The 24,385-nt window shown below is 51.8% G+C and overlaps 1 protein-coding gene across 4 annotated transcripts in view; it reads right to left on the bottom strand.

The window, feature by feature from the left end:
- USH1C (USH1 protein network component harmonin) overlaps nucleotides 1–24,385 on the bottom strand; it is a 44,991-nt gene that overhangs the window by 10,130 nt on the left and 10,476 nt on the right. The window contains exons 4-20 of one of the 4 annotated variants that reach the window (XM_032488923.1): nucleotides 24,166–24,304; nucleotides 21,654–21,762; nucleotides 21,495–21,519; nucleotides 21,244–21,301; nucleotides 20,840–20,934; nucleotides 19,392–19,476; nucleotides 18,398–18,457; nucleotides 18,181–18,237; nucleotides 17,729–17,871; nucleotides 16,588–16,653; nucleotides 16,101–16,225; nucleotides 11,770–11,819; nucleotides 7,910–8,062; nucleotides 6,488–6,604; nucleotides 5,457–5,939; nucleotides 2,032–2,151; nucleotides 883–933 (exon numbers count right to left, since the gene is read on the bottom strand). In XM_032488923.1, the coding sequence (XP_032344814.1) occupies nucleotides 883–933; nucleotides 2,032–2,151; nucleotides 5,457–5,939; nucleotides 6,488–6,604; nucleotides 7,910–8,062; nucleotides 11,770–11,819; nucleotides 16,101–16,225; nucleotides 16,588–16,653; nucleotides 17,729–17,871; nucleotides 18,181–18,237; nucleotides 18,398–18,457; nucleotides 19,392–19,476; nucleotides 20,840–20,934; nucleotides 21,244–21,301; nucleotides 21,495–21,519; nucleotides 21,654–21,762; nucleotides 24,166–24,304 (1,936 nt within the window). Of the gene's footprint in view, nucleotides 1–882; nucleotides 934–2,031; nucleotides 2,152–5,456; nucleotides 5,940–6,487; nucleotides 6,605–7,909; nucleotides 8,063–11,769; nucleotides 11,820–12,938; nucleotides 13,013–16,100; nucleotides 16,226–16,587; nucleotides 16,654–17,728; nucleotides 17,872–18,180; nucleotides 18,238–18,397; nucleotides 18,458–19,391; nucleotides 19,477–20,839; nucleotides 20,935–21,243; nucleotides 21,302–21,494; nucleotides 21,520–21,653; nucleotides 21,763–24,165; nucleotides 24,305–24,385 lie in introns of all 4 variants that reach the window. The other 3 variants (XM_032488921.1, XM_032488922.1, XM_006195133.3) reach the window with 3 other exon arrangements.

The following is a 24,385-nucleotide window of genomic DNA, read 5'->3' as shown; positions in this document are numbered from 1 at the left end:
AAAGTGGGGATGATAATAACACCTACTAGGTTCTTGTAAAGATTAAATGAGTTAATATACGTAAAGTATTTAGAAACAGTGCTTGGCACAGCACACCTAAGTGTCAGCTGTGCCTGTCACTGCCCAGTCCTGGGTCGGGGGCAGCTTCCTTTGAAGACCACCCCCCACCACCTTCTCACTGTACAGCTGATACCTCCCCTTTGTTCCCTGCCTGCAGTCAAATCAGCCCATGATCAGGCAGTAGGTTATTGGTGAGGAGGTTGGCTGCAAGATCTCCATCCTGGGGTCTCTTTCATCAGTGGTAAGACAGCCAGTCCAAGGCTGGCTCTGAGGATGTAAGTCCCAGGAGGTGGGGCGAATAAGTGTCTGCCTGCTGGAATCCACTCGTGGACCAGCAAGGACTTCTGTGGCCCCGTACCCAGGAGCTCTCCCAGCAGATGGAGGACCTGAGCCACCACCTCCTCCCCAGAGCTGGTTTGGGGCCAGGTAGGGTTTGGTGAAGCTGTGACCAGCCTTGAGGAAGCAAGACAGGGGAAGGAGCAGGGAAACATCTCAGGCAGCCCCTTCTCTCCTGAAGCCAGCAGCCATCTTGGCCTCTGTGACCCTCTGAGGGTTCCCTCTATCTGTTCCTCCATGAACAACAGCAAAAGAGGAAGGTCCCCCAGGGGCCCCGCTGCTTTCTCAGCTTGGGCATGGGGTCTCTCAAGCCCAAGGGCCCCTCCTGTAGGAGACCGTCCCCAGTTCCTGACCGCAGGCAATGGGGGACACGGTTTTGGCCTGAGGCTCCTGGCAGAGCTGACAGGCCCTCCCAGGGAGAGGTCAGAGTGGGAGGGGTAGGGGGTGGCGAGGAGGAGCCCAGACACACGATGGGTATTGTTTTACTTGTCGAAACGCTGTCTGATAAACCACCATCCTCTTCAACATCTCCTGTGGCTGCCAGGAAAAAAAAAACCAAAAAACGTTCCACGCTGGACATTACTAATAGGTCTCGTCTGCCCCCTGGTGCCCAGCCCTGGGCCTGCCAGCCTGGGGCTGCCCTGCCAACGTGCCTCCCCAGATGCAGCCTGATTTACGTTAGGGGCTCCTTAACAACCCCCAGCCGCAGCAGCTACTCCGTCCTAGCCAAGCAGACACCACCCCTTGTCACCCCCTGAAAACACAATGCAGACGCATCAGCAGGCTGTCACAGGAGCACGAACTTTGCTCTTTGGGCAGCTGACAGGACGGCCAAAGCTCAAAATAAGTTATCTGAGTTGTCCCGCCCTGACATTTGGATAGGGTTTCATTGAAAGGGGAATAAAAATTCTGGCACAAGTCTTCCCAGTCAGTGGCTGGCACCCGTGGAGGGTGTACCTGAGTCCCAGCTTGCTCAGCTGTAGGTGATGGGGGTGGGCAGGCCCTGCCCACCCCGCCAGGGCCACACCTCACAGTCCCAGTCCCGGTGAGGAGTGAGACATGAAGTGGAGAAGGGGAGCAAATGCCATCTGGCCAGTTCTCCATATGGCGTTCACGTCGCACCACATTGGGCCTCGAGGGCGGAGGCTGGGCCAACAGGAGGTGTAGGTTTGGGCAAGATGGCAAGTAGGTAAGAGCTTGGACTTCGGAGTTGGAAAGACTCTGGAGTAAACAATTACTCCTGGCTCTGCCCTGGACAACCTACTTAACCTCACTAAGCCTCAGTTTCCTCAAGGGCTGAACAGGGATGACAACGGGAAGCATCTCTCTGGGTAGTTGTGAGGGTTACGTGGGGCCACGCAGAGCCTGGCGCATGGTAGACTTGTCATAATTGGAACCATTATTATTATTACTTCTAGATGGCCCTCTAGGCTGTTTGGTCAAGTGAGGAACAGGAATTTCACCGGTTGTGTTGACACCCACTTACACCCATGTGGATTCATCTCTTGGCTAAAGAGAAGGTTACAAGATGGCATCTGATGTGAGTTTGTATCCCACCTCAGTCTTCTTCCAGAGGCAGCAGAACCCAGGGGAGGCGGCCCTTGTCTGCGCCTCTGGAAGACCCCAGGGGCTTACCAGGACCTCGGATTTCACAGGTGGCCTGTAGATGAAGTTGGACTCCTGGTGGACCATGACAGGTTTGGAGATAGTGGACACGCCAGGGCCTCGTGGAGGTTGTGGGCTTGGGCAAAATGTCTACAGGGGTTAGTTTAAAGAGAGACCCGTGTGAGGTTGTGGTGGGGGTGGCCCAGGCCAACCATGGCACTCTGACATACAGGCAAATTCACCCCATGCACGCCTGAGCCAGCCTGGTCTGTTTGCCCTGCCAGACATCCGAGGGGCGTGACTTCAGCAGAGGGACAAGAAAACCACTGGCCACCATGTGTCCTGAGGCCACAAAAACTACTGGGCGGCTCTGAGGAATCAGGAACTTGAGCCAGAGCCTGTTTTGGGGGCGCCAGCAGGCAATGTCACTCAGGAGACACACTTTCAAGGCTCGTGCTCCGTGGCCACAGGTGCCATCCAGCCTCCTCTCTCCCTAAGGGCTCTCTCTTCTGGCCACAGTTCCAGTCCCCAGACTGCCCACGCAGCATCTGCTGTCCCTGGTGGGTGGCCACAGAGTCTCTGGCAGCTGGAGGTTCAGGAGGGAGGGCCAGTAATAGCAGCATCCAGGAGAGCTGATGCAACATGTCTGCTCTGCTCTATCCCACTTAATCACCTTGGGCAAGACAAGTCGGGTCACAGCCCTGCCCTAACCCTTCATGAGTCCCCAAGGACTACTGAGCTCCTTGGGGTGGCCCCATGAGCTTCTCCACCTTCCTTGACAGCCTCATCCCTCACTCTTTCTTACCCTCCTCACACTGACTGACTTGAGCCTCCTAAGTGCCTGGCTTTCTTGTCTCGAGGCTTCTGCACGTGCTCTCCCTTCCTTCTGCGTTACCTGCCCAGATGGCTAGCTTGGGTTATCACCGCCTTCAGGAAGCTTTCCTTGAGCTTTTCCTCTCCTCTCATCACAGCACCTGTGTTTCCCTCACCTCCCCTGGTAGCGTGGGAGTTCCCTGCTTACTTGTCTGTCTTCCCACCAGACTGTCTCAGGCAGGGACTGGGCTGCCTATTTTTCAGTGGTTCTCCAGTGTCCAGGATAGTGTCCAGCATATTGTGGGTGCCCACTGAACACGCTGCATGAATAAATGAATGACTCAGTGGTATGGTGGGTGGATGGGACAGTGTCGGGGGTAGACTTCGCCCTGAAAACCTTCCCCTGGCAGGTGCTGCTGTGACAGGCACAGGTGCTGAGCTGACACAGGTGTCCATTTCACCCACCTGAGATCTGCTGGTGGTGGGGCTGACTGTGCAGACGTGTGATCACCCACACTTCCTGCCGCAGGACTGAGGACCACTCACCAGAAGCATGCCGGGAGGAGGAGGTTGGGCAGGGTTGGTGGTGCAAGGGCCAAAGTGTTGATGCCGGCAGGATGAAGCTAACCAAAACGGCTCACCCCTGGCCTTCGTGACAGGGACAACCCTGGATTTGATGTCACTTAAGACATTTAGGGTCCAATTCTTCAGAGGCTCCTTGTGTGGGGGGAGTTTTAACCTTCTCTCTGCTCTGATTGAGAACTAATTTCGTGATTCCTAGAGGAACCCAAGAAAGTTGGGCTCTGTTGTGAATCTTGACCCTGACTCAAAAGGTTACCGTTCCCGTCCAATCTCAAGTTTGCGGTTTCACCCAAATTTTCTTGTACCCTGATCTGCCACTGACCATGGTTAATATATTGAGCACCTACTATTTGCCTGCTACTCTTCCCTAACTTAGAATGAGTTCATAACTCACTTCATCCTCCTAATGGGTAGGTGCCACTAACATTCCCATTTTACAGGTGAGGCTCAGACAGATGAGTAACGCATGCCCAAAGTCATCCAGCCAGTGATCCAGCCAGGATTCAAACCCAGGCAGTTCCTTCTTGTCATCTTTATGTCCCTTGCACCTGCAATGTCCTTCTCCCACCCTCCCTGCATCACCATCCCTCAGGGCTCAGCTCCACTGAGGTGCCTTCAGCCTCCCATTAGAATGAATCGCTCCCACAGCATCTAGACTGTGCCGATTTTATGGCTGAATCCTGCCTGGTCAGCTGCTAAGCCTTCAGATGGCAAAGTCCTGGAGAGCACAAGTGTGCCAGCTGCCTGTGTATCCTCTTCAGCTCTGCTCCCCTCTTCCCCCATGCAGAGAAGCACAAGGTGGGTGCTCAATTGATTGCTGAATTGATGCTGAGGAAGAACTGCTACCCCTGTTCGTGGGGGCCACTCACACAGAGGTGTGGCTCTCTGTGCTAACTCAGCCCCCTGCAAACCTGCTCTGCCTGGGCTCCAGGGCAAGATATCCTTGGAACAGACAGACTTCTCTCTGCGAATGCTCAGGGCTCAGGACCCCACCAGGAGCCCCTCTAAGCCCTGCTGGAAGCTGCAGCCTTGTCAGCATCTGGCACTATCTTCATTCCCACTTTCCTTCCCCTAAGCTCTCCTGAATGGGCTGAGATGCTCATTCTGCACTTCATGCAGGAACTCAAATCCATGCAGGAAAGGTTAGTAAAAAGAACTGATCAGACACTACGGACTGCCCTCCCCTCAAACCTCCACCCTTAGCTGACATGGGCTGCTTTAGTTCTGACTGAAATCTTGGTCTCACAGTTACTGGAGCAGAGAAATATTTTCTTTTTCCCTCCAAGGGATCAAAGCTCCATGTCCTCCTTGGGGATTGCCTCTTAGTCTTTGGATTAAGAACAATTAATGAGAAATATGTCTTTCTGAGAAAGATCATTGTTCTGCCTGCTGACATCCAAGGAAAAGATCCCTAGTCTTTTAGTAGTAAATTTGGAACTTTCTAGGGACTATATCCATCTTCATTTTTTCTGCAGTTGGAAGTTGGCCAGAAATTTCTGGGTATTATTCTTTAAGCTAATGTAGTTGGCTAGTGCCATAGAAAATGCCACAGTTATGTCCTAATACTGCATTGGACAGTGTTATCACCTCATTTACAGAGCCTAATACTGCTCCCCTGCTTCCCACACCCTCTTTTTTCCTGTTAAATTGAGGATTCATTACCCACATTCAAGGATTTCTGATCTAATATCAAGAAATGACCTACTGTCATATATACAGAGAGCTCTGGCTATTCATTAACACAGCCTTGCAAATACTACATTGAACGTTACCAGCCCATACTAGCCAAGGGGAGCACAGAGAGCAATCAACATTGACACACTGTTGCTCACAGCCCAAGTATCACAGGCAATTCACCACATAATACAGCACTTCGAAATCAGCAGAAACCAAGCACATGCAGGATACCCCCAATACACAGGCTGGGGGGCACATTCCTGGAAAATGGGGTGGGATGGTGTTTCTTCCCGTCTCCACTCACAGGGGCAGAGGACACGGAAAACACCAGCCCTGCCCACTCTTCCTGCCTCCCGGCATAGCATGCAGAACAGAGGCAGTACCTTTGGGGTGGGTGGGAAGCTCCGTTCAGGGACAGGAGAGTTGGCAGGCTTCCCACTGTGGTTCTTTGCCTCCCAGTCTTCTGTTGGATTGCCTGTGTCCCCAGCGCGGAAGGGGTGGTTGCCCAGCGCCTCCTCTAGTGCGGAGGGCAGCGGGCGAGTAGGAGTGAGGTCTTGGGTGGGAATGGATGGTGGGGGAGGGATGGGAATAGGGGGTGGAGTGCGTTGCACCCAGGGTGAGGATGAGGCACTCACACGGCCCGATGAGGGAAGGACAGGGGGTGCGGGGATCTTGGTGGGTGGGTTGGAGGGTGGAGGGTGGGGCATCACAGGCAAGGCAGAGGCAGTCTTGGGGGGATAGTAGAACATGTCCAAGGGGATGTCATCCAGGTCAGTGGTGTGGAGGTGCAGCCCACCTGCGAAGCGTCTCAGGGGTGGGGCCAGGGGAGACACAGAAGGCGGGGGAGGCGGGGGCCCTGTGGTCATCTGGGGGGTTGCAAAGAAGTTCTGTAATCATCTGACTGGTGCCCCACCTCACAATAATACATCAAGTAGAATACTCTTCTATCTGTTTCTCCTGCTGCTGGAGACCCACCACCCTCAAACCAGAACAATGGGGGTGTCCCTTCTCTGTCACCTGGGTGCCCAACTGATCCAATACCAGGTAGCCAGGAGGGAGAGCCCAAATGCAGGGGATCCCAAGTTACGCCATATGAAGGTGATAAGAAGGCGACCATATAATTTATCACCTAAACTGGAACACACTTGAGATTGAAAAGGGCACTCTTAGTAATGACACCAGGACAACAGGCCTGACTGGGATCATCTCAGATGAGCTGGGACTTAGTGGTCACTCTAGAGATAAACCCAGAAATACAGATACATCCCCTTCTTCAAGAGAGGAAGGGGCAGCGGGCTGGTAGGCGGCCCTGGACAGTGAAGCTTGCCAGTGGCCATTCTGCCTCCCGCTGTCCCCAGGGTGTGTGGTTCTGAAGGCAGCAGGAGGGTCTGTGTGGAAAGAACGGCTCTGTTACCTCTGAAATCTCATTATCAGCAGAGGAAATCTGCTCAAGGCGCGTCTGACAGAGCCTTTCCACCCAATACTGAATCTTTTCCGATTCTTCAAGGTCTTCCCGCTCTGTCTCGGATACCTAGGACCCAAGGCCGGCGCCAAACGGAGAGGACAAAGGGCAGGTCTGAGTCACATGTGAGCGGCACACTTGAATTAGTAACACAGAAGCACTCATTGAAAAAAATCCAGAGTACTGTTGGGTGTGTCAACTATCTAGAAAAAGCCACAGGCTTGTTCCACCTGGCCCCAGAGGAGGCAGAAATAAGGGGGAGGGGGTGCTGGGGTGTCAAGCATTACTAACAGCAGGCGTAGGCAAAATCCAGTAAGGAGCCCATGCCTTGCATGGGATTAGCTGGCCCCCAGGACTCCCACCAACTCTGAGTCTCCTATGATTCTCCAAGAATGGTCCTTTTGTAGGCTCTCAGCACATTCCAAGGGTTCAACTTTACTCTTTCTCCCCTCTCCAGGCTGCCTTGTCCTCAGAAGCACAAGTTCAATTTTATTTTTAATTTTGTAGCTAATTTGTTCCTAATGCCAGACCTAATCCACTTCACATTTTCCAGGACTTCTCTGGTTTTTTAATCTAATCGGCTTGGCATTCTGATTCATGAAAGCATCAAAGAGAAGCAAAACCAACAAGTTCTCCAACAGCTGGGAAGGTGAGGTCGCCCTGCTCAGCTAGGACGTAGGAATCACTCATGTGGGACGCTACTTTTGACAAGTCTCGAAGGGGCCGCCTTAGATACACTCTTGGGCTGAAGAGCCTCAGACACACCCAATGTTGATGTGAGCAGCTTTAGACTCGTGGCCTGATTAATTGGGAGGGGTACACTTAGATACCCGACCTGCACAAAGAGGTTAGCTTCAGACCCCTATCCTTAGAGCCAAGGCACATTGGGGAAGACTGGTCTTGGATTCACAACCTGGGTTGGACAGTGAGGGGTCAAATTGACCCAGATCTAACGATAGGTGGGTAGAAGGCTAACTTCAGATCTACAGTCTGAGCAGAGAGGTTAGCCTCATAGCCACACCTAGGGTAGAGAGGCCTAGCCGTGGCTCATACTCTGGTTGAGGACAAACTCAAACCTCTAGCCACATGTGTGGAGGCTAACCTGGGCCCTCCAATCTGGGCAGAAAGGCTAGCTCCTGAGCAAGGGGGCCAGTCTCAATCCCAAACATACACCTAAGCCAGAAGTTAGTCTCAGGACTCTGCGTATGTGGGAAGATCTCACTCTCCAGACTGGGGAGGGGGCCGAGCTCACTCCAACTCCAACCTTGGACTCCATTGGGAAGGACAACTCCAGCTGGTTCCCTGGGAGCATGGTGGGGATCAACCAAACTGTGCCACAGGGATGCTTGCCTGGCCTGGGAGCAGGACACGTACCTCCTGGGCCAGCCGGTTGATCTTCAGTTGCTTTTCCTTCTCCAGCATTTCCTCTTTCTCTTTGTAAAGCTTTTGCTCAAACTCTAGTTCCTTCTTATTCTTTCTCAACTCCTGTAGGCTGTCATACTTGGCTTTCTTCTTATCCTTTCCTTTCTGAGCAGATGTGGCATTGTTTATATGACAAGGGTTACAAGGTAGTGTTGACACTGGACAGCACGGCAAACAGGGCATTCCATCCTCAGACAATAGCAGGCAAGCACCCCACAGTGAAACCCTCCACTAGCTCTGCCCCATGACACTGGGCATCAGGCTTCAGATTTAGGACAGACAGGGTCTGCTACCCACTGCAGAGTGAGAGACACATTCTTTTTGCAAGCCAGAAGAACTGGATTACTAGTTCACTAACAAGCTGTGTGGCCTTGGCTAAGTTCCTTAACCTCTCTGTGTCTGATCCACCTCATCTCCAAGATGAGGGAAATACTTGCCCCACAAGTTTGCCATCCAGAGCCAATGAAATAGCATCTCTGAAAGAGCTTTGGAAGCTCCAGAGTGCTGTATTTAAAAAAAAGACATTGTATTTATTTCCTAGTATCTGGGCATATGCCTTCACCATCATCTGGATGTTCAGACACCACAGATGCATCCTGGTAGATTCTAGAGAAAATCTGGCACAGCTGGCAAGCCGTGTTTACAGAGAACCTCTGTCCTTAGCTAGAGGAGGAGGGTGCCAGCCTCAGACCTGGGAGCCCAGAGCCAGAGACATCAGATTTTTCCCTGATGCAAACTCCAGTTTAACTCCAGACCTTTTCATCTGGAGAATCGAAACCCACCATTCTCTCCGAACTAGGCCCCTGAACTGAGGATTAGACAGAACTACAAGGACTGGGAGATGTGGGGAGGAGAAGGTAGAGACGATGGCCTAATTGCTTTTCACTGGCCATCAGGGTTCAGGAGGATTTGGGGAGGGAGAAACAGGATGAACGGACACATTTTCTTTTGGAATTAGCCCCACAAAGCCTGCTTTCTTGGTTGCTTCTCCCATAGACTTGCAGGGAAGCCAAGGAATAAGGAAGGAGGAGAATTATGATTTATGGACTGCCTATGTGCCAAGGGATGTACATTGATAATCTCATAGGCAGGTAGTATCCCCCTTCTCTTGATGAAGGAGCCAAGGCTCAAGAGAGGTGAAGTCCCTTGCCTGACATCAAACATTTAGTAACTGGTGGTGCCAGATTTGGACCTGAGTCTTCTAGGCCCCACAATTTTCCCACTGCACCCTGATGAGCTGGCGGCAACGGGAGCATGGCGGGAGGGGTGTCAGCCACTATCACACACAGCGTGGAGGATAGGGGCCAGCAGGAAAGGGGACAGCAGAGTCAACATTCAGGGGAATTCCTGGGGGAAGGAATATTCACTGTGCTCACCACAGTCCCTGCCCCAAGCCTTCCTGGGGCCTGCTCTCAGAATTCCTGAATCATCCCAGCATCCAAGGCTGGGAATGAGCAATTGAGTATCCCAGCAATAGACACACAATTTTCTCCACAGCTAGAGGGGCCTGGTGGGTCATTATAGACCTACACCAAGTCACCCTACCTCCCCTTCTAAAGACATCCCCCACCTCTGTACACAGGTAATGTGAGTTGGAGATGGCCCCCCTTGGGAGGATGAGGACTCATCCCCAGAGCAGTCTAAGAGCCACTTGAGAAAATGGTTCTCACTGCTTCACGGACCTGCTTGGTTCCTTCCTACTCTGCTCACTAGACTCAGCTCAGTTGACAGCCGAATCCCTACCATCGTATTACAGATTCAGACAGCAATTCCCCAAGAGGAGCCAGAAACATTCTGCCTAATGGCAGCTTGCTAGAATAAGGGCATGGCCTCCCATAGGGACCATCATAAGAGGAATGGCCATTCTTCCGATTAAAAAAAAAAAAGCCACCAGTGCTAAGATTTTAGAGCTAGGGCTCTGGGGTGGGGCAGGCAGATGTGACAGATTCCATCCCATCTCCAAGAAAGCAGCACCTGCTTGTTGATGCAGAAAGGCCCCACAGCACTGCCTGCTGACCTCATACTAGCCCTCTCCATTGTGGTAACTTAGTTGTGTGTAACTCTGCCTCCCCTGCCAAATGGTAGGCTCTGGCAAGTAGGGCTGGTCTGTGTGATCCACTCAAGCAGTCCTGGGGAAAGGGCTTAGTCAGAACCAGGAGTCCTTCAGGCACTGGAATAGGCTTGGTGGGGCCACAGGTCTCAAGGCCTTGAGCCCCAGATGCGTCAAGAAGACACAGTAGATATCTTTTCAGATAAGGGGAATTTTGTGCATCGCTGATCATGGCCATAGATGGCCACTTGTTTAACCTGTGGACTTGGTGTTCCAGCTGCTGGGAGACAAAGCATCTCACGTGACTCTAGAAAAAAATGTCAATGGATTTTTCATGGCAAATATTCTTTCTGATCCAGACTGCGAAGAGAGGCAGGCAGGGTGGATGTGCTCTTGCTTCTGTCTAGAAGTACCTTTTCTCTCTTTTGGAAATAGAATGAAAACCAAAATACCAGCCATTTCTGGAGCGACTAGACCAATGAACAGGGGAAAACGTGCCTTCCTCTTTACCAACAGCAGTTTTCAAGTGACATGATTTCTGATGGGAGGTGTGCATGGAGGAGATGCTAGTTCTTCTACATTTACCCAGTTATTGGTGTCTGGACAAGAATTTACCTGGACATCTCCTTTTATTATTTTTTTCAAGTAAAATCCTGTGTGTGTGTGTTCTTTCTAGTAGAGGTAGTATATAGAGAAGAATTAGAAATTGAACCCAATGAGACATCTGAAGCCACAGAGTCAGCCTGTAAAATGAAAAGGACAGTCTCATGAGACCAAGCCCTTTCTGAGACCAGGGTAGTGTAGAAAGGAATTCCCGAGATGCTCTAAGTTTATTCAGTGCCTTACAGATCACAACCTGTGCTCCTAGGTAAAGACGTTGACCTCTGTCAGGAATAATACTGCACCATGTTAGATGACGGGAGTAGATGTTCCCAGCATATCAGATCTTCCCATTTTACAGGCAGGGAGAAGTTAACATATCATCAAGGTCACCAGGCTGCCAGAGCTTTGGTTTCTGGGGACCTGACATCCTGCCAGAAAGAGCCAGTCGAATGATAACACCTAAATTAGTTCACCCAGATTTATGCTGATGCCTGATTTCCAAATACCAAGTCATTTCGAAAGTCCAGTCTACAATATTAACAGCAGCATTTTCATAATCAAATGCCAAAGTGATTTACAAAGAAAAGGGCCAAAGGAGTTTTATGGGGCCTGGAGATACTTTAATAAGATTTAGAGAGAAAATTCAAAACCCCAGAGGCCAGAAAAATGCATTATCCTGCGCACATGCAGAGAAATTTCTAGCAGAGAGCTAGGATTGATGTGGCTCTTTAACCCAAACTGAGGCAGCAAAAACCCCACCTCGGCAGCCAGCCTGTGTCTGGCACAGTCGGTATCATAACCTGCCCTGTGCACCCAATTTGATTTTTCACTCTTTCTGAACTTGGCTTCTGGTCGTGACCTCTGGTTCAACTTGACAGCAGAAATCTCTTGCCGTGGCCCAGCCCCTGCCCCATGCCCAGTGGGCAGTGGCCTGATGGTCCCTGAGTAGGTCTCACCCTGTGAATATTTCCCCCCATGATGCCTCTGTGACAGCGCCCTGTCTTGTGACATCAGCCTGACAGAGAGGCACAGACGGGGTTAGCCCCCCACTGAACAGGCCAGTGACACAACTGAGAGGTGACAGGAAAAGAAGCAACATTTGGAAAAGGTCAAAACCCACAGCAAACTCAGCAGCACACAGCACTCAGTCCTGTCCTACCTTCCGGATGGTTGGGAATTTGCCATCGTAACGATAAAACCATCCAAAGGCTATAAGACACAGAGAACAAAGCAATGAGACACAGTTCAGCTCAGCCAGAGTATCCGTGGGCAGCAGCTGGGAGCTGGGTTCCCAAGGAACGCATGGCTTTGTGAATGAGGAGCGGTCTTGGGAAATCCAACAGCAAAACTGCACCCTCTGTCTGACTCTCCACTTACCTGGCCTCACCTGGGTTGGGAAGCAGGCCCAAGAACCCCTGAGAAAGGGCCCAATTTCCCAGGCCCTGGGCCCCTGCCAGCTGCCTCCCACAGGACACTGGCTTCAGAAGTCAGTGCCAGAAAGTCAAAGAGAAAGCCTGTTGTAGAACGATGAGTTTTTCTCAGTCACAGTCGCAGTCTGCAAACACAAAGCCCCATTGAACGAGGCCTCTCCTGACCGATGTCGGGTCCCTCCATCAAAGAAATGACCCAGAACAAAAGGGAGCCTGGGTCTCTTCCTAGAATGGCTGTCACATAGAACAAAACTGTCTTGTCTCACAGCACAGGCCATGTCCTCCACTTTCAATGTCGACAGAGAAGGCGCTGGTGGGGTCAGCTCTGGGAAGGACGGCTCAGGCGGCAGTGGGCAAAAGATCTGCTCCCAGAAGAGCATATCCTCACCCAGATCAGATCACCAGGGCACCAGCCCCCTGCCTTCCCCAGGCAACAGCATGACAGATGGGCTAGTACCTCAAAGCTGAAGCTCCCTTGCCAACGGCGATGGCTTAATTACCCACCCTTGACCAGCCTGAGTTCTGGAACAGGATTTTGAAAGCCCCCTGCTGGACCCAGCACTACCCTCTTAATTGCTGGATGTTGGGGAGATCTAGGGAGTCGTAGGGTAGAAGCCAGAGCAGCAGAGGAAGGATTTGGGTTGGAGGAGTATTAAACCTTTGAACCAGTGGTTCAGGTGAGCTGGTGTCACCCGCTGAGACCAGCCTGGCTGTGAGTCTTGTCCTCAAAGTTTTGTGTGCAGAGCTTGGACCAAGCTGGGGTGTGGAGGACTCACAGACTCCAGTGGTCCCTACTACATACTGGCCCCTCAGAGCTGGGTGTCTGCAGGGCTGGCAGGAGGAGGCCGACAGGGCAAGCAGAGCAGCAAGGCCAAGGAGCGAAGCGGGGGCCGCAAACCTGCTCTCCCTGCTTCTTCGTGCCTCCGTCCGAGTCGTCTGCTGGGTCAAACTCAGGGTCCACTCCCAGATCATCTACCCGGGAAAAGAGGAGGATGCTGGTGAACCAAGGGGAACTTGGAAGACCAAGAGGCCAGAAGTGATTCCCAGGAGCCTGGGGGCCTGTGACCAGCTTCCTCCGTGGGAGCTGTGAGGCCAGGAGCAGGAACAAGGCTCCGGAGCCCAGAGCAAAGGTTTCTTGCTCTGGGATAGTGCTTGCAGTGCTTTCAACCTTGGAAGCGCTCATTTTTCCATCTGTAAAGTGGGCTAACAAAAGGGACCTCTGACCTGTCGGAGGTGAGAACCATTTTACAGGGCAATTGGTTGAAACTTGGGAGGCATGGTCCTGATGATGGGAATATCTGAGTATTATACATGTTTGATGCTAAGGGCTTGCAATGAGAGAACAGATCCTGCTGGCTTCTTCTGACCACCCTTGGGGCTCTGGGTCTCCAGGAGATGTTGGAACTGCATGGGTGGGCAGCAGATGGAAGTTGGGGATCCCAAGGAGGTAAGGAGATCCCAAGGGGTAAAGGGGTACATGTGGTTAGGAAGATACGAATTTTGCATAACATGGAGAATAGCAAACCATCCTTTCCAGTGGTTTCTGACCTGGGCTCTGGCCTCCCTGAGACCCTGGAAGGTAGTATTTGTGTCTGCTGTGAGCTGCTTATTAATATTTCAAAATATTAATTAGAAGAATTTGCCCATTAACCTATGAAAAGGCCGTAAGTTCTTTTGCATTTGGCCCGGCTTATGTTTACTCAACAATGGAACACTAATGCTTTCTTGCTATCAAGAGGGACTGCTTAACAGAACAATAAACAGAAACAATGAACATTAAGTAGAAATTATTACTTAATAACTTGGTAGGAAAAAACTCAGCTTCCAAACCATGGGGCCTAATGGGGGTGGGAGCTCAGAGACGGGGTCCATGATGGGGAAAGAAGGCTGGAAATCTCTTATTTAAACTTCTTTATCTCTCAAGCCTCCTTCCAGCTCTGGGTCTTTACTCCTCTCCCCTCTAACACTGCTTTAGCTAAGGAAAACTATTCTGGGGCCTCTGTGACAGTGTGTCCTGACTTTAAGGGCTCAGTGCAATGTTGGGGTTCTGCTGGGTGGGTCATGGGTGGGCAGGCAGAGCCCCTGGGACAGTTGGTGGGGAAGGGAGCAGCCAGTCCCACCTGTGTCATTAGTATGAATGGCTTCATTTCCAGGCAAGAGAGGCTCCAACTCTTTGTCTGTTCAGAAATACAGGGGGCCACACAGGCACAGACAGCTGAGTTAGGTCTAATCTGTCAGCTGAACGGACCCCCAAGTTGAGGACTGGGAGGCTGGCTGCAGCCTAGACCTGATGGCTCAACACGGCTGAGACCATTCCAGCCTCCCAGGAATGGGGAGAAAGGCAGGAACGGAGCTGGCTCAGAGGCCTTCCAGCACTTCCTGACTTATCTCCAAAGTAGAATTAAATTGCCGATGTGAATGGAGACGGATGGAGGCAGCAGCTGCCTGAGCTCAGGCTGACAGACTCCAGCCATCAATCACACGCTTTGCAACGTTCCCTTAGAAAACATTTGTATCTGGAGCAAAGGGAAAGTTCTTGCTCCTTTTATTCAAGAAGCTTGATTTGGTTTAAAAGCACTAAATAAGTAGGCAGCTAGAGAAAGAGTTTCTATTTTTTACAGTTCCTAAGAGGGTGTGTTTGCTCTGAAGCCAAGACCCAATTTCTAGGAAGGTACTAAATTGACTGGGATTACTTTCATGAGAAGCAATTAAAATCGATTTCTCTCCTTTGGAAGCTCCTATTTCATTCATAAGAGCATATTAGCTCCCTGCCTAAAACACAGATTATTCACTGGGAATTTAGCTCTGGCTGCATCCTCAACTAATACTGAATGTCATGGGAGCAGCTGATGAGAGCGTGCTTTGTCCTTGGGAGAGGACCCTGAGATGACACTGAGCCCCAGTGCCAGCAAGGAATGTGCTGGGAGCTGCTTGCCCTCCACCAGGGAGGGGTGACACGGAACCATGCAGATGCCCTATGCCTCTTCGTTGACCCAAGTGGCCTGTGTTGGCAAGTTGATGTCCCTCTAGGGCTTGGTATGATCCAAAGTTGGGGCCAGATTCCATCATAGGATCCCAAATGGCTGCTGCACAGCATAAGTGGGGAACCTTGGTTCTCGGGTACAGATCTGCCCCATGTCTAGAGGTTCCAAGGTGAGCTGAGCACAATCAGCTGAAGTAGAATCTGCCCCAGGTCAAGTACAAATCAAAACAGCTGTAAAGTCAGAGTAATGGCCCAACCAGGCATCCTGAACCTGTGACTGCCACAGCCTCCAAGCTGCCTTGCTCCTGGATCCCCACCACTAGCCCACTGAAGAAGCACTGAGATGGAACACCCCTCCTGCCCTGGTGGTATGAGCTGCCCCTTGAAGAGACATCTTGGGAGTTGGGTTGAGAGCAGGTGTACTGAGGAGCAGATGATGGAGGCCTGACAAAGTGGAGGTGAGAACATAAGAGAGATGAAGACAGGAGATGAGAATGGTAGAGGCTAGTCCCAGGATGATAGCAGTTTGGTGGCTGGAAGGTGCCATGCAGTCCTCTCCTCGACTCCATCCTTGGAGTGGCATGACTGCGGTCCATACGCTGGGGCACTTCAGGTAAGCTCATCCCACAGTTGCCCATCAGCTTTGGACCACCAAAGTTCTTTTCTCATGTGAACCCCTTCTACTTTTTCTTACTGCTGTTTTACCCCAGTCCCAGTTAGAACCAGGTGGGAAGAGGACACGACACCCAGCAAACTAAGATGATAATCCCATGAGCAGTTCACTTTTGCCACAGCTCCCCAGTCCCTCTTCAGCAGTCCAAGGGCACGGGGAGGGTCTGCCTGCCTGAGTGTGTGTCATGAGGGAGAGACTGGCAGCAGGCCTCTGGGACAAGGAGGGCAGGCAGATCCCACCCAATGCCCTGGCAGACAGCCCCTGGCACATGGCTGCCCCTCCATGAAGAAAGACACAGTCTATTCACCTGGGCAAGTGGTGGTGAGTGGAGGGAGATCTGTATCTCTGTCCAGACACCCCAGGCCCCAGAGGGAAGCCCCCTCCCCCCGGCACATGACACATACACTTTGGCTTGCGAAGGGGTACTGGGTGCACCTCGGCAGTGATGGTTTTAGATGAGAGCAGCTGTTCCTTTGAGCCCCAGTCTTCTTCCCATTGCTTCTTAAACTTCTCTTCCTCCTCCACGATCCTAAAAAAAGACCCCCATGCCTGTGACTAGAGTCACAACCTTTGCAAGCCCGCCTGCTGCCTATCGAGGAACCCAACCACCCTGGGGAGGAGCCACATGGGTTCTAGCTGCAGTGGAGAAAACAAGTTCCTGGCACTCGTATTCTAAACCGAGTGTCAACACCAAACTGGCCATTACAAGGCCGTGCTCCAGTTACCCTAATATGATGGGTTTTACTAGGATTATGGAATGGCTACAAATAAAGATAAGTGGGCCAGGTAAACTGGGCTTGGAAGTGGCCCCTGGCTGGCCATACTCCTGAGAGCACACTCACGTCCACACACAGACATGTGTGTACAGACACATGGGGCCAAGGCACTCACTGTTCCATCTCCTTCCGGTATCTCTCATTTTCCTCTGCTGCCTTCTGGGCAATTTCCTTTTTCCTTCTGAAACACAAATGCGGATTGGCATATTGGAATCTATGCAAGAGACATTAACGCTTCCTTGTGGCTAATCACTGATTTGAGAAAAGTTTTAAGTATTTCTTCTAGGCTCCCTTCCAAGGATGCCTGGAGACCAGATTTGGATGCTGGGAAAGTGGGTCCAAAAAAATCTGGGTCCCGGGCTCTTGCATTGTTTTGCTTGTTACTGCTGAGCAGAGATTCTGTGTTGTGGGAACCAGGAGGCAGTTTGATGAAGGCCACACTCCATGCAGCCCCTTCTAAACACTAAGATAAAGTGACTGTGACTGAGATCCTCCCAGAGGAGTGGCCCCAGACCCCAGGGGCAAAGCTGGGGCTGCTAACCAATGCCAGGGTAATGGGTGGAGGTACCACCCAGGGTGGTTCTCCAGGCTAGTTCTGTGATGGGGGAGACAGAGAGATCCTGTCTGCCTTCTTTTCCTAAATTCTTAAGCTCCTAGAATGTACCTGGATTGGGAGTTTGACAATAGTTTTTGACTTACGAACTGCTTTCCCCATTTATTCTCCCAATCATCATCCCAGACACTCTCAGGAAGAGGGGGCTGGTTCTTTTCATCATAGAGCAGTGAAACTGCCTGGGTGTGAATTCCACAGCTTGGCCACATCTGACTTTGTACACAAGTGGTGTAACCTCTCTGAGTCTCGGTCCCCTAACCTGTAAAATGGGTTAATACCACCTATCTCCCAGAGCTATGGGAATTATGGGAATTAAGTTAAGGCATATAAACAAGGCCCTAATAAAATGCGAGCCACATGGTTGGTACTTGACAAATGTTGGCTACTGCTAGTAGCATCTTCCTTTTCCATATTCCTGGGTCTTGGAAATCTGGGGCTCTCCTTGACAAGGAGGGAGGAGCCCGGTGGTCTGGAGGCAAAGCATGCTTCCACTGACCACCACTGAATACATCTGGTCTGAGGACAGGCCTTGTGGGGAGAGGATGAATTCAGCACAGGATGCAGTGGGCAGGAAGCAAGGCGGGTGGAGTGGTACGGTGGTCCGGGAAGTCAGGGAAGGGGCAGCCTAGCTGGCCACACTCACTGCCGCTCCATCTCCTGCTGCTCCTGGAGGATCTTGTTGGATTCCATCGCCAGCCGCTTCTGCATCAGAAGCTCCTGCCGCTGCAGCTCGCGCTGCCGTATCTCTCCCAGCCGCTCCCGGTCTGTCATGAACAGCTCCCGGCCCTCGTGGGGGAGAAAAGAAGCCCCTTGGTCAGTCCCTTGGGAACCTAGGAGTCCACTGCCACGGCTCTAGGGGTCAAGATGCGGGTTGTCCTCTCATCGCCATGGCCCGCCCTGGGTCAGGCACTGTGGCTCCTGCTCTTTCTGACCCAAACTTCTGGCTTTGCAGAGATCCGATCCCTCTGCTGTCAGAGCTTCAGGGAAGGAGACCCCTTGAACCTTCCCAGGAGTGTGTGGCAGAGATCAGGGGTCTGAGCAGCTGGGTTGCAGGTCACGGGTCTTGGGGCCCCCACCAGCTCATTCTGGACTTACAGCTCCAGCTATGATGGAGATGGTCAGGCTGCGGCTACTCTTCAGCACATTCACGGCCTGTGGGGACAGGCGGACAGTCAGCTGAGGCCTGACAGACTAGAGTGGTCAAGGCCTCTGGGGAGCATAGAAAGTTTCAGACACTGTGGCAAGTGGGAGTGGGGCGAGAAGAGGAAGTCAGAGAGGATCATGGCCAGCAGGTAAAAAACCCACATCTCACCTCCTTGTGGTCCAGGTTGGAGAAGTCGATGCCATTGACTTCAACAATCTGATCCCCTGTCTGGTGGAGAAACAGAGAAAGATCAGCATGTTTACACTGTCTGTGTACTCAGTGTGTTGGAAGGGCTCCCCCCGGGAGGCCAGCCTCAGACATTAGGTCTTCAATTGGCTGCACCTCAACTCTTCCTGAGGAGCAGTGCTCCCTTGGGGTCTTCCCAGGGCCCCTCCACCCCATATCTCTTTTATCAGCTATCAAGTATTACACTATTAGAGGTTCATTCCTTTGGCTGAATTCATGACATTTACTTTAAAAACTCAGTTTGTAGGCATAGGAGCATTTAAGCTTCTCATACAGTAGATGCTGTGTGGAGTCATAATAATGACTAGTATAATAGCTAACATTAATTGAACCCTCATTATGTTCTAAGCATATGTATTAATTCATTTAATCCACACATGACCCTAGTAGGAAGGCTTTTACTTTACCCCCATCTTACAGGAAAGGAAATTGAAGCACAAGAAGAGGAAATAACTTGTTCAAAGTAGAGGTTAAGAGTTTTAGCTCCAGCATCAGACCACCTAGGTTTGAATCCCAGTCTTGTCATCCTAGGTATGTGATCTTGGAAAAATCACATATTTTCTCTGGGTTTTAGTTTCCTCATCTGTAAAATGAGGTTGACAATATTATCTACTTCTCTGAGTTCTCATAAATTTTAAAGGGCTTAGAATAATGTCCGATCCAGTAAGCACTCAATGCATGCCAATTCTGATTATTACTACGTTCGCAAGCTCAGGACCAAAAGCTGTCAGAGCCAGAGAAGAACTGTAGAAAAGCTCAAATGTCACCTCCTCTGTGGAATTTTCCCTTGGAGGGTTAGTAGGAATCATCAGCCAGTGACTGCTGAGAGAGGGCTGTGTGGGAAGACATGTGTCTCCATCCCTGTCTGACCCCACACCACACCGGGACGCCATAGGGACAGGCCAGGCTCACTCACCTCCAGCCCCACTTCGGCAGACAGGGAGCCAGGCTTCACATGGCTGATGAAGATGCCGGGTTTCTGGGTAGGGCCACTGGAAATGCTGTGGAAGAGATGGGAAATGTAGGTGAGCCTCAGCTCCTTAGCACTTGCTCTTTCTCAGTGTCCTGCCCCCTCTGCCTGTGTGTCCAGTGCCTGAGTGTACAGGTCACCCAGGAGCTCAATACCCAAGACCCTCTGCCACTACCTCTTCAGCCTCTGTCTACTTGTCCAGCCCCATTTCCCTGTAGCAATAACCTATCCAATCCTACCCAATTTCTCACCTGATGTATCACATATGCTGTTTCTTCTCTCTTTCTATCACTTTCCTATGCATTCCGTAAGGCTCAAATGCTATCTCCTTTACCAGGTTTTAACCAAACTCTTTATTCTATTCCAAGAGTAAGCCAGTTGCTCCCTCCCTAGTGCTCTTAAAACACCAATAGCAAGGATCGCACTTATACTGTTACTCCCCCTTCCCAGATCTGTGGCAGACATCACTCATCGATCACAGCACTCTTTCCCACCAAGCCTAGATACAGTCTTAGAGTTCTTTTCAAAATGTACTCCAGGCAGCCACCACGAACTGACTACAGATAGCACAGGGTAGAAGACCTATTTGCCATGTCCGACCCAGAATGGAGCTCCATTACAGTCCTTGTCACTCTATCCTGTAACTATTTATGTGGTTGGTTTCTATATTAAGCTGTCATTTCTTAGAAAGGAGGGAAGTTTTATCACTTATGCTTGGCAGAAAAGTGTTGAGTAAATGTGACTGAATGGAAATAAGAAGAATAACTTAAACAATAACAGCTAACATTTATGAACTGCTTCCTACCTGCCAGGATGAAGCTTGGTGCTTCACTTCTGTCATCTCATTCTTCCTCACAACAACCTTGTGATGTGTGTGCTATTACCTCTGATTTACAGAGGGAGAATCTGAGACTCAGAGTGGTTAAGTAACTAGTCCAAGGTTCGAGAGCTCATAGTTGGCAGAGCAGGGCCTGGAACCTAGATCTGTAACTGTAGCACCTATGTGTTTAACAAGAACGAATGCCCCCTGAGGCCCAATGCCTGTTTGTAATTCCCTGGCTGCCTCTAAAGGAAGCCCACGAGGTAGTAAATGATAAGGGAACTGTGACAAGAGATGACCAGCTGGACAGGCTCCTTTTGCATGACTCAAGGGCTCACCAAAGGGACATGGCACTGCCTCTGGGTCTCAGTTACCTCATCTATAAAATGGGCCTGTTAGAGCTGTCCCTCTAGCCCTACAGGGCTGTTGTGAGGTGCAGAGGAAAAATCAGGCACCAAGAAGTGTCATTTCTAGTGGACAAAAGTCAGAAGCAGCAGTGAGAAAGGGGAGCGTGTGAGGGGTCTACTGGGGTCTGCTGGCCATGAGTGAGCCCTGTGGTGTATCTGCCACCCACCTGCAGCCAAGGCCCCGGGAGCCCACCAGGCTGATGAAGACCTTCTTCTCTTTGTTTTCCCGACTGCCAGGGAAGCCCAGGCTGCTCCGCCCGCCCTGGGGGAGGGAGAGGATAAGGTTGTGGGTGTCCACACATGTGCAAGTGGCCTCTTGCTTTCATAATGACTCCAGGGCGAGCACTGCTGTCCCTACATGAGCCTGATCACCATTCTGTCCCTAGGGATGTGTGTCTGCACCAGCCGGGCCAACTGAGGGCCCACCATCCACAGGGGCATTCTGAATGCCCTGGGGTCTGTGTGAAGCCCCTGAGGGCACTTCCCTAGAGCAAGACCTCCTTCAGGACTGGCTGCCCCTCCTTAAAGACCACCCCATCCAGACCCCGTAACGAGTGGTCCTGACCCTTACCCCGGATTCTGACACAAACTGATCCACGTACTGCCACTTGAGGGGCTCATCAGGAGAGCTGATGGGAAGAGAAAGTAGAAGGGGGGTCATTAGGGAGAGATGTTTGAGGGTCCAGGCCCCAAATCCAAATCTGCTCCATCTGGAGTCTTCACCATCACTGGCCTGGGGGTCGGGCTGGCCAGACCCCAGGCTGATCCCAGGACCCTGAGCCCACAGGGAAGAATCTGCCTGCAGAGGAGGCTCCTGCTCACCTCTTCACAGGGATCAGGCCGATGTCTGTGGGAGAAAGGCGTGGTGGTTAGGGGTTAGGGTGGCTTCTCTGCCCTCCCTTCCTCCCACAGGAGCGGGGTACCCTGCTGCCTGCTCCATCCCCCCCCACCGGCAGCACCCCCTGCCCTGGCCTCACTCACGCCTCACTTTGATGGACACAGTCTTCTTGGTGCGGATGAGGTTGATGACCTCCTCGTGGGTGCAGGAGGAGATGGAATACCCATTGATCCGGACGATCTCGTCCCCTACCTTGGCCACAGACAGAGAGAACTTGCACCAGGTTGAGGAAGCATCAGGTGGTTGGGCAGGCTCAAGGCCAGATGCCCCAGGCCTGCTCTTCAGGAAAGGGAATGTGGCCACGCCTTCCTTCAGAATAAACCTCCATATGTACCCAGTGCCTTGTCACTTGCAACCCACCCTCCATCAGCCTGAGGGATCCCTGGGCAGGTGGCACTTCACTGCAGTCTTCCTGCCCATTTTACAGATGGGGGGAAGAAGATGGGGGCAAGGGGCACAGAGGAAGCTGGGAGTAGAAGCCAGGAGTCTCTACCCTCATTCTGTGTCCCATTCACCTAGTGGGGCACCATCAGGTTCTGGAACCCATGCAAAGAACAACCCTCTGCTCAGATTCAAGCAGCTCTTCCCTGGTCTTTGTCCCACCCCACCCCACGGAGCAGGCTGTCCCGTCCCTGTTACAACTGCAGCACCACAGCTGCAACAGCTCACAGAATCATCCTCTAGCCCTGGACCGTACAGCAGGTTGTGCAGTGCGGGCCGCCCTATGCAGGGCAGAGGGTGTGGTTTCAGACAGGATGCACTTGGACCAACATCTAAAATGACTCTAGGAGGGGGACGAGAGCAGAGATGGAGTCCCAGGGCTGGGTCCAAGCCCCTCACTCAGGGCCCAGCCTCCAGGTTAAGTCCCCAGGGCCTTCAGTCCAGCCAGGCTGTGTCTGTACATGGCCTTCCCCTGCCTTCTGGAATCTTCTTCCAGCCTCCCACAGGCATGAGATCTCTCCAGAAACATGAACCCCCGACAGGTGAATGGAGGCAGACGTTTTTCCCAAGCTCCTCTGAGTGAAGCTCCCTGTCTTGATCCTAAAGGGAACCTGCCAGGGACTCCAGCGGAATGATTCCCACACAGCCCCTGGCTCAGGTTACAGAATCAGCTTTCCTGTCCCTCTCGCTCCCACGTGGAGCCCTGCAAAAGGCCCTTTGTCCAAAGGCCACAGTAAAATGACGATCTGAGGGACAGTGGCACAAAGGAGAGATGAGCCCATCAACCTTAGAAACAGTCGATAACTCATAAGCCTGAGAAACAGGCAGGAAGGTAAAACTCTGAGTTTCATTAAAATGTCCCAATGCCCTAAATCATGGAGGCATCGTTGAGCAATGCTCGTCCTAAGAGGAGGGCTCACCCTGGAAAAAAAGGGCCCCGCTGACGCCAAGAGAGGAGCTCATTATGTTTTTTCTCTGGCTGTGTTTCTGGGCTGGAAAATGTGCAGCACAGGAGAGGAATAATGAAGGGGCTGAAATTTCAGACGCTACCAGCGAGCCATGAGACAGGGATTTAGAACAAAGCGATGTCTGTCAGCTCCCAGTTTCCACCTCCCACTCCACGGTGTCTTGTACCATCAGCCTGCGGGCCCCCTGAAGCCCCTGGCTTGGCAGCCCAGATTGGGATGCTGATAACAAGCATGCTAGAAGTTCTGGGAGGGGGTGGGAGGGCCTCTTTTATCTGGACATATTAAAACACAGCTCTGGGCTCTTGCAGGACGAGACCTGGAGGTCTGCCCATCTCTGCTCAGACACTGAGGTGTGGAGACCCCAAGGGAGGGGCCCTGGGGTGCTGAAGAGAGATCCCTGGGCTTGGCAGTCAGGAGACCTGAGTTCAAATCCTAACACTGCCACTTATTGGCTGTGTGACTCCAGTCGAGTCCCTGATCTTCTATCAACTCTGTAAAATGGGGATGATACAGCCCAGGCTTACAATGAGGGCTCGTTGTGAGCATGTTCCCTGGCACATTATATGTGTTTATTACATCTCCCTCTCTGCTTGCTTAACAAACACACAGCATTTATGTGCCAGGCACTGGTACAAGTCCTTTGTAATACGAATTCATTTATTCCCTCGTAACAACCTAATGAGGTAGGTAGTATTATCATCATCCCATTTTATAGATGAGGAAACTGAGGCAAGGGTTAAGTCATTTCACTAACGTCACACAGCTAATGAACAGCAAAACCATGACATTCTGGCCCCACAGTTTATGCTCTGGAGCACCTCACTGAGCAAGAGTTTCCTTTTCCCTTCCAGGGAGAAGGCTTTGTGTCCAGAGCTTCAGGTGCCAGGACATAACCATGCTGCTCCTTCCGGTGTAAGGGAGGTGAGATGCAGTGCAGTGAGGGTAGCAGCAGCTGGGAGCTAGGTTCTCAGCTCCACTCAAGAAAAGAGGCAAGTGCCTGCGGCCTGATTTCTACGGGCCTGAGGACAACCTGTCAGGATACACCAGCCTTTTCCTCTCTCAAAGGCTCAGGAGGGTGAGGTGACCACGTGACACCATACAGCCGAGTAAGTTGAGTGAGGAGGAGGCAAGAATCCTGAGGGCCTTCTCTCCCACTGCCCTGAGCCCCCTGACTCTGCTCGCTCACCTGGAGCCCGACACTGTCTGCCTGGCCGCCTTTGATGAGGTGGGAGATGAAGAGCCCACAGCCGAACTCCAGGCCGCCACGTACGCTGAGGCCGAGGCCTTCGGGATGCAGCCGGTCCAGACGCACCTCCTTCAGCTTCCTGCCGTGGAAAGAGGGGCCGGTGATGGCCCAAATCTGGCCTGACAGCCATCGCTGCCCCATTCACTTGTGAGGGACCCTG

This window comes from Camelus ferus, chromosome 10 (assembly GCF_009834535.1).
Source record: "Camelus ferus isolate YT-003-E chromosome 10, BCGSAC_Cfer_1.0, whole genome shotgun sequence".
In the NCBI taxonomy this organism is placed as follows: domain Eukaryota; kingdom Metazoa; phylum Chordata; class Mammalia; order Artiodactyla; family Camelidae; genus Camelus; species Camelus ferus.
The sequence above is the reverse complement of the archived record's forward strand: the minus strand, read 5'-3'. Positions and strand labels throughout refer to the sequence as shown.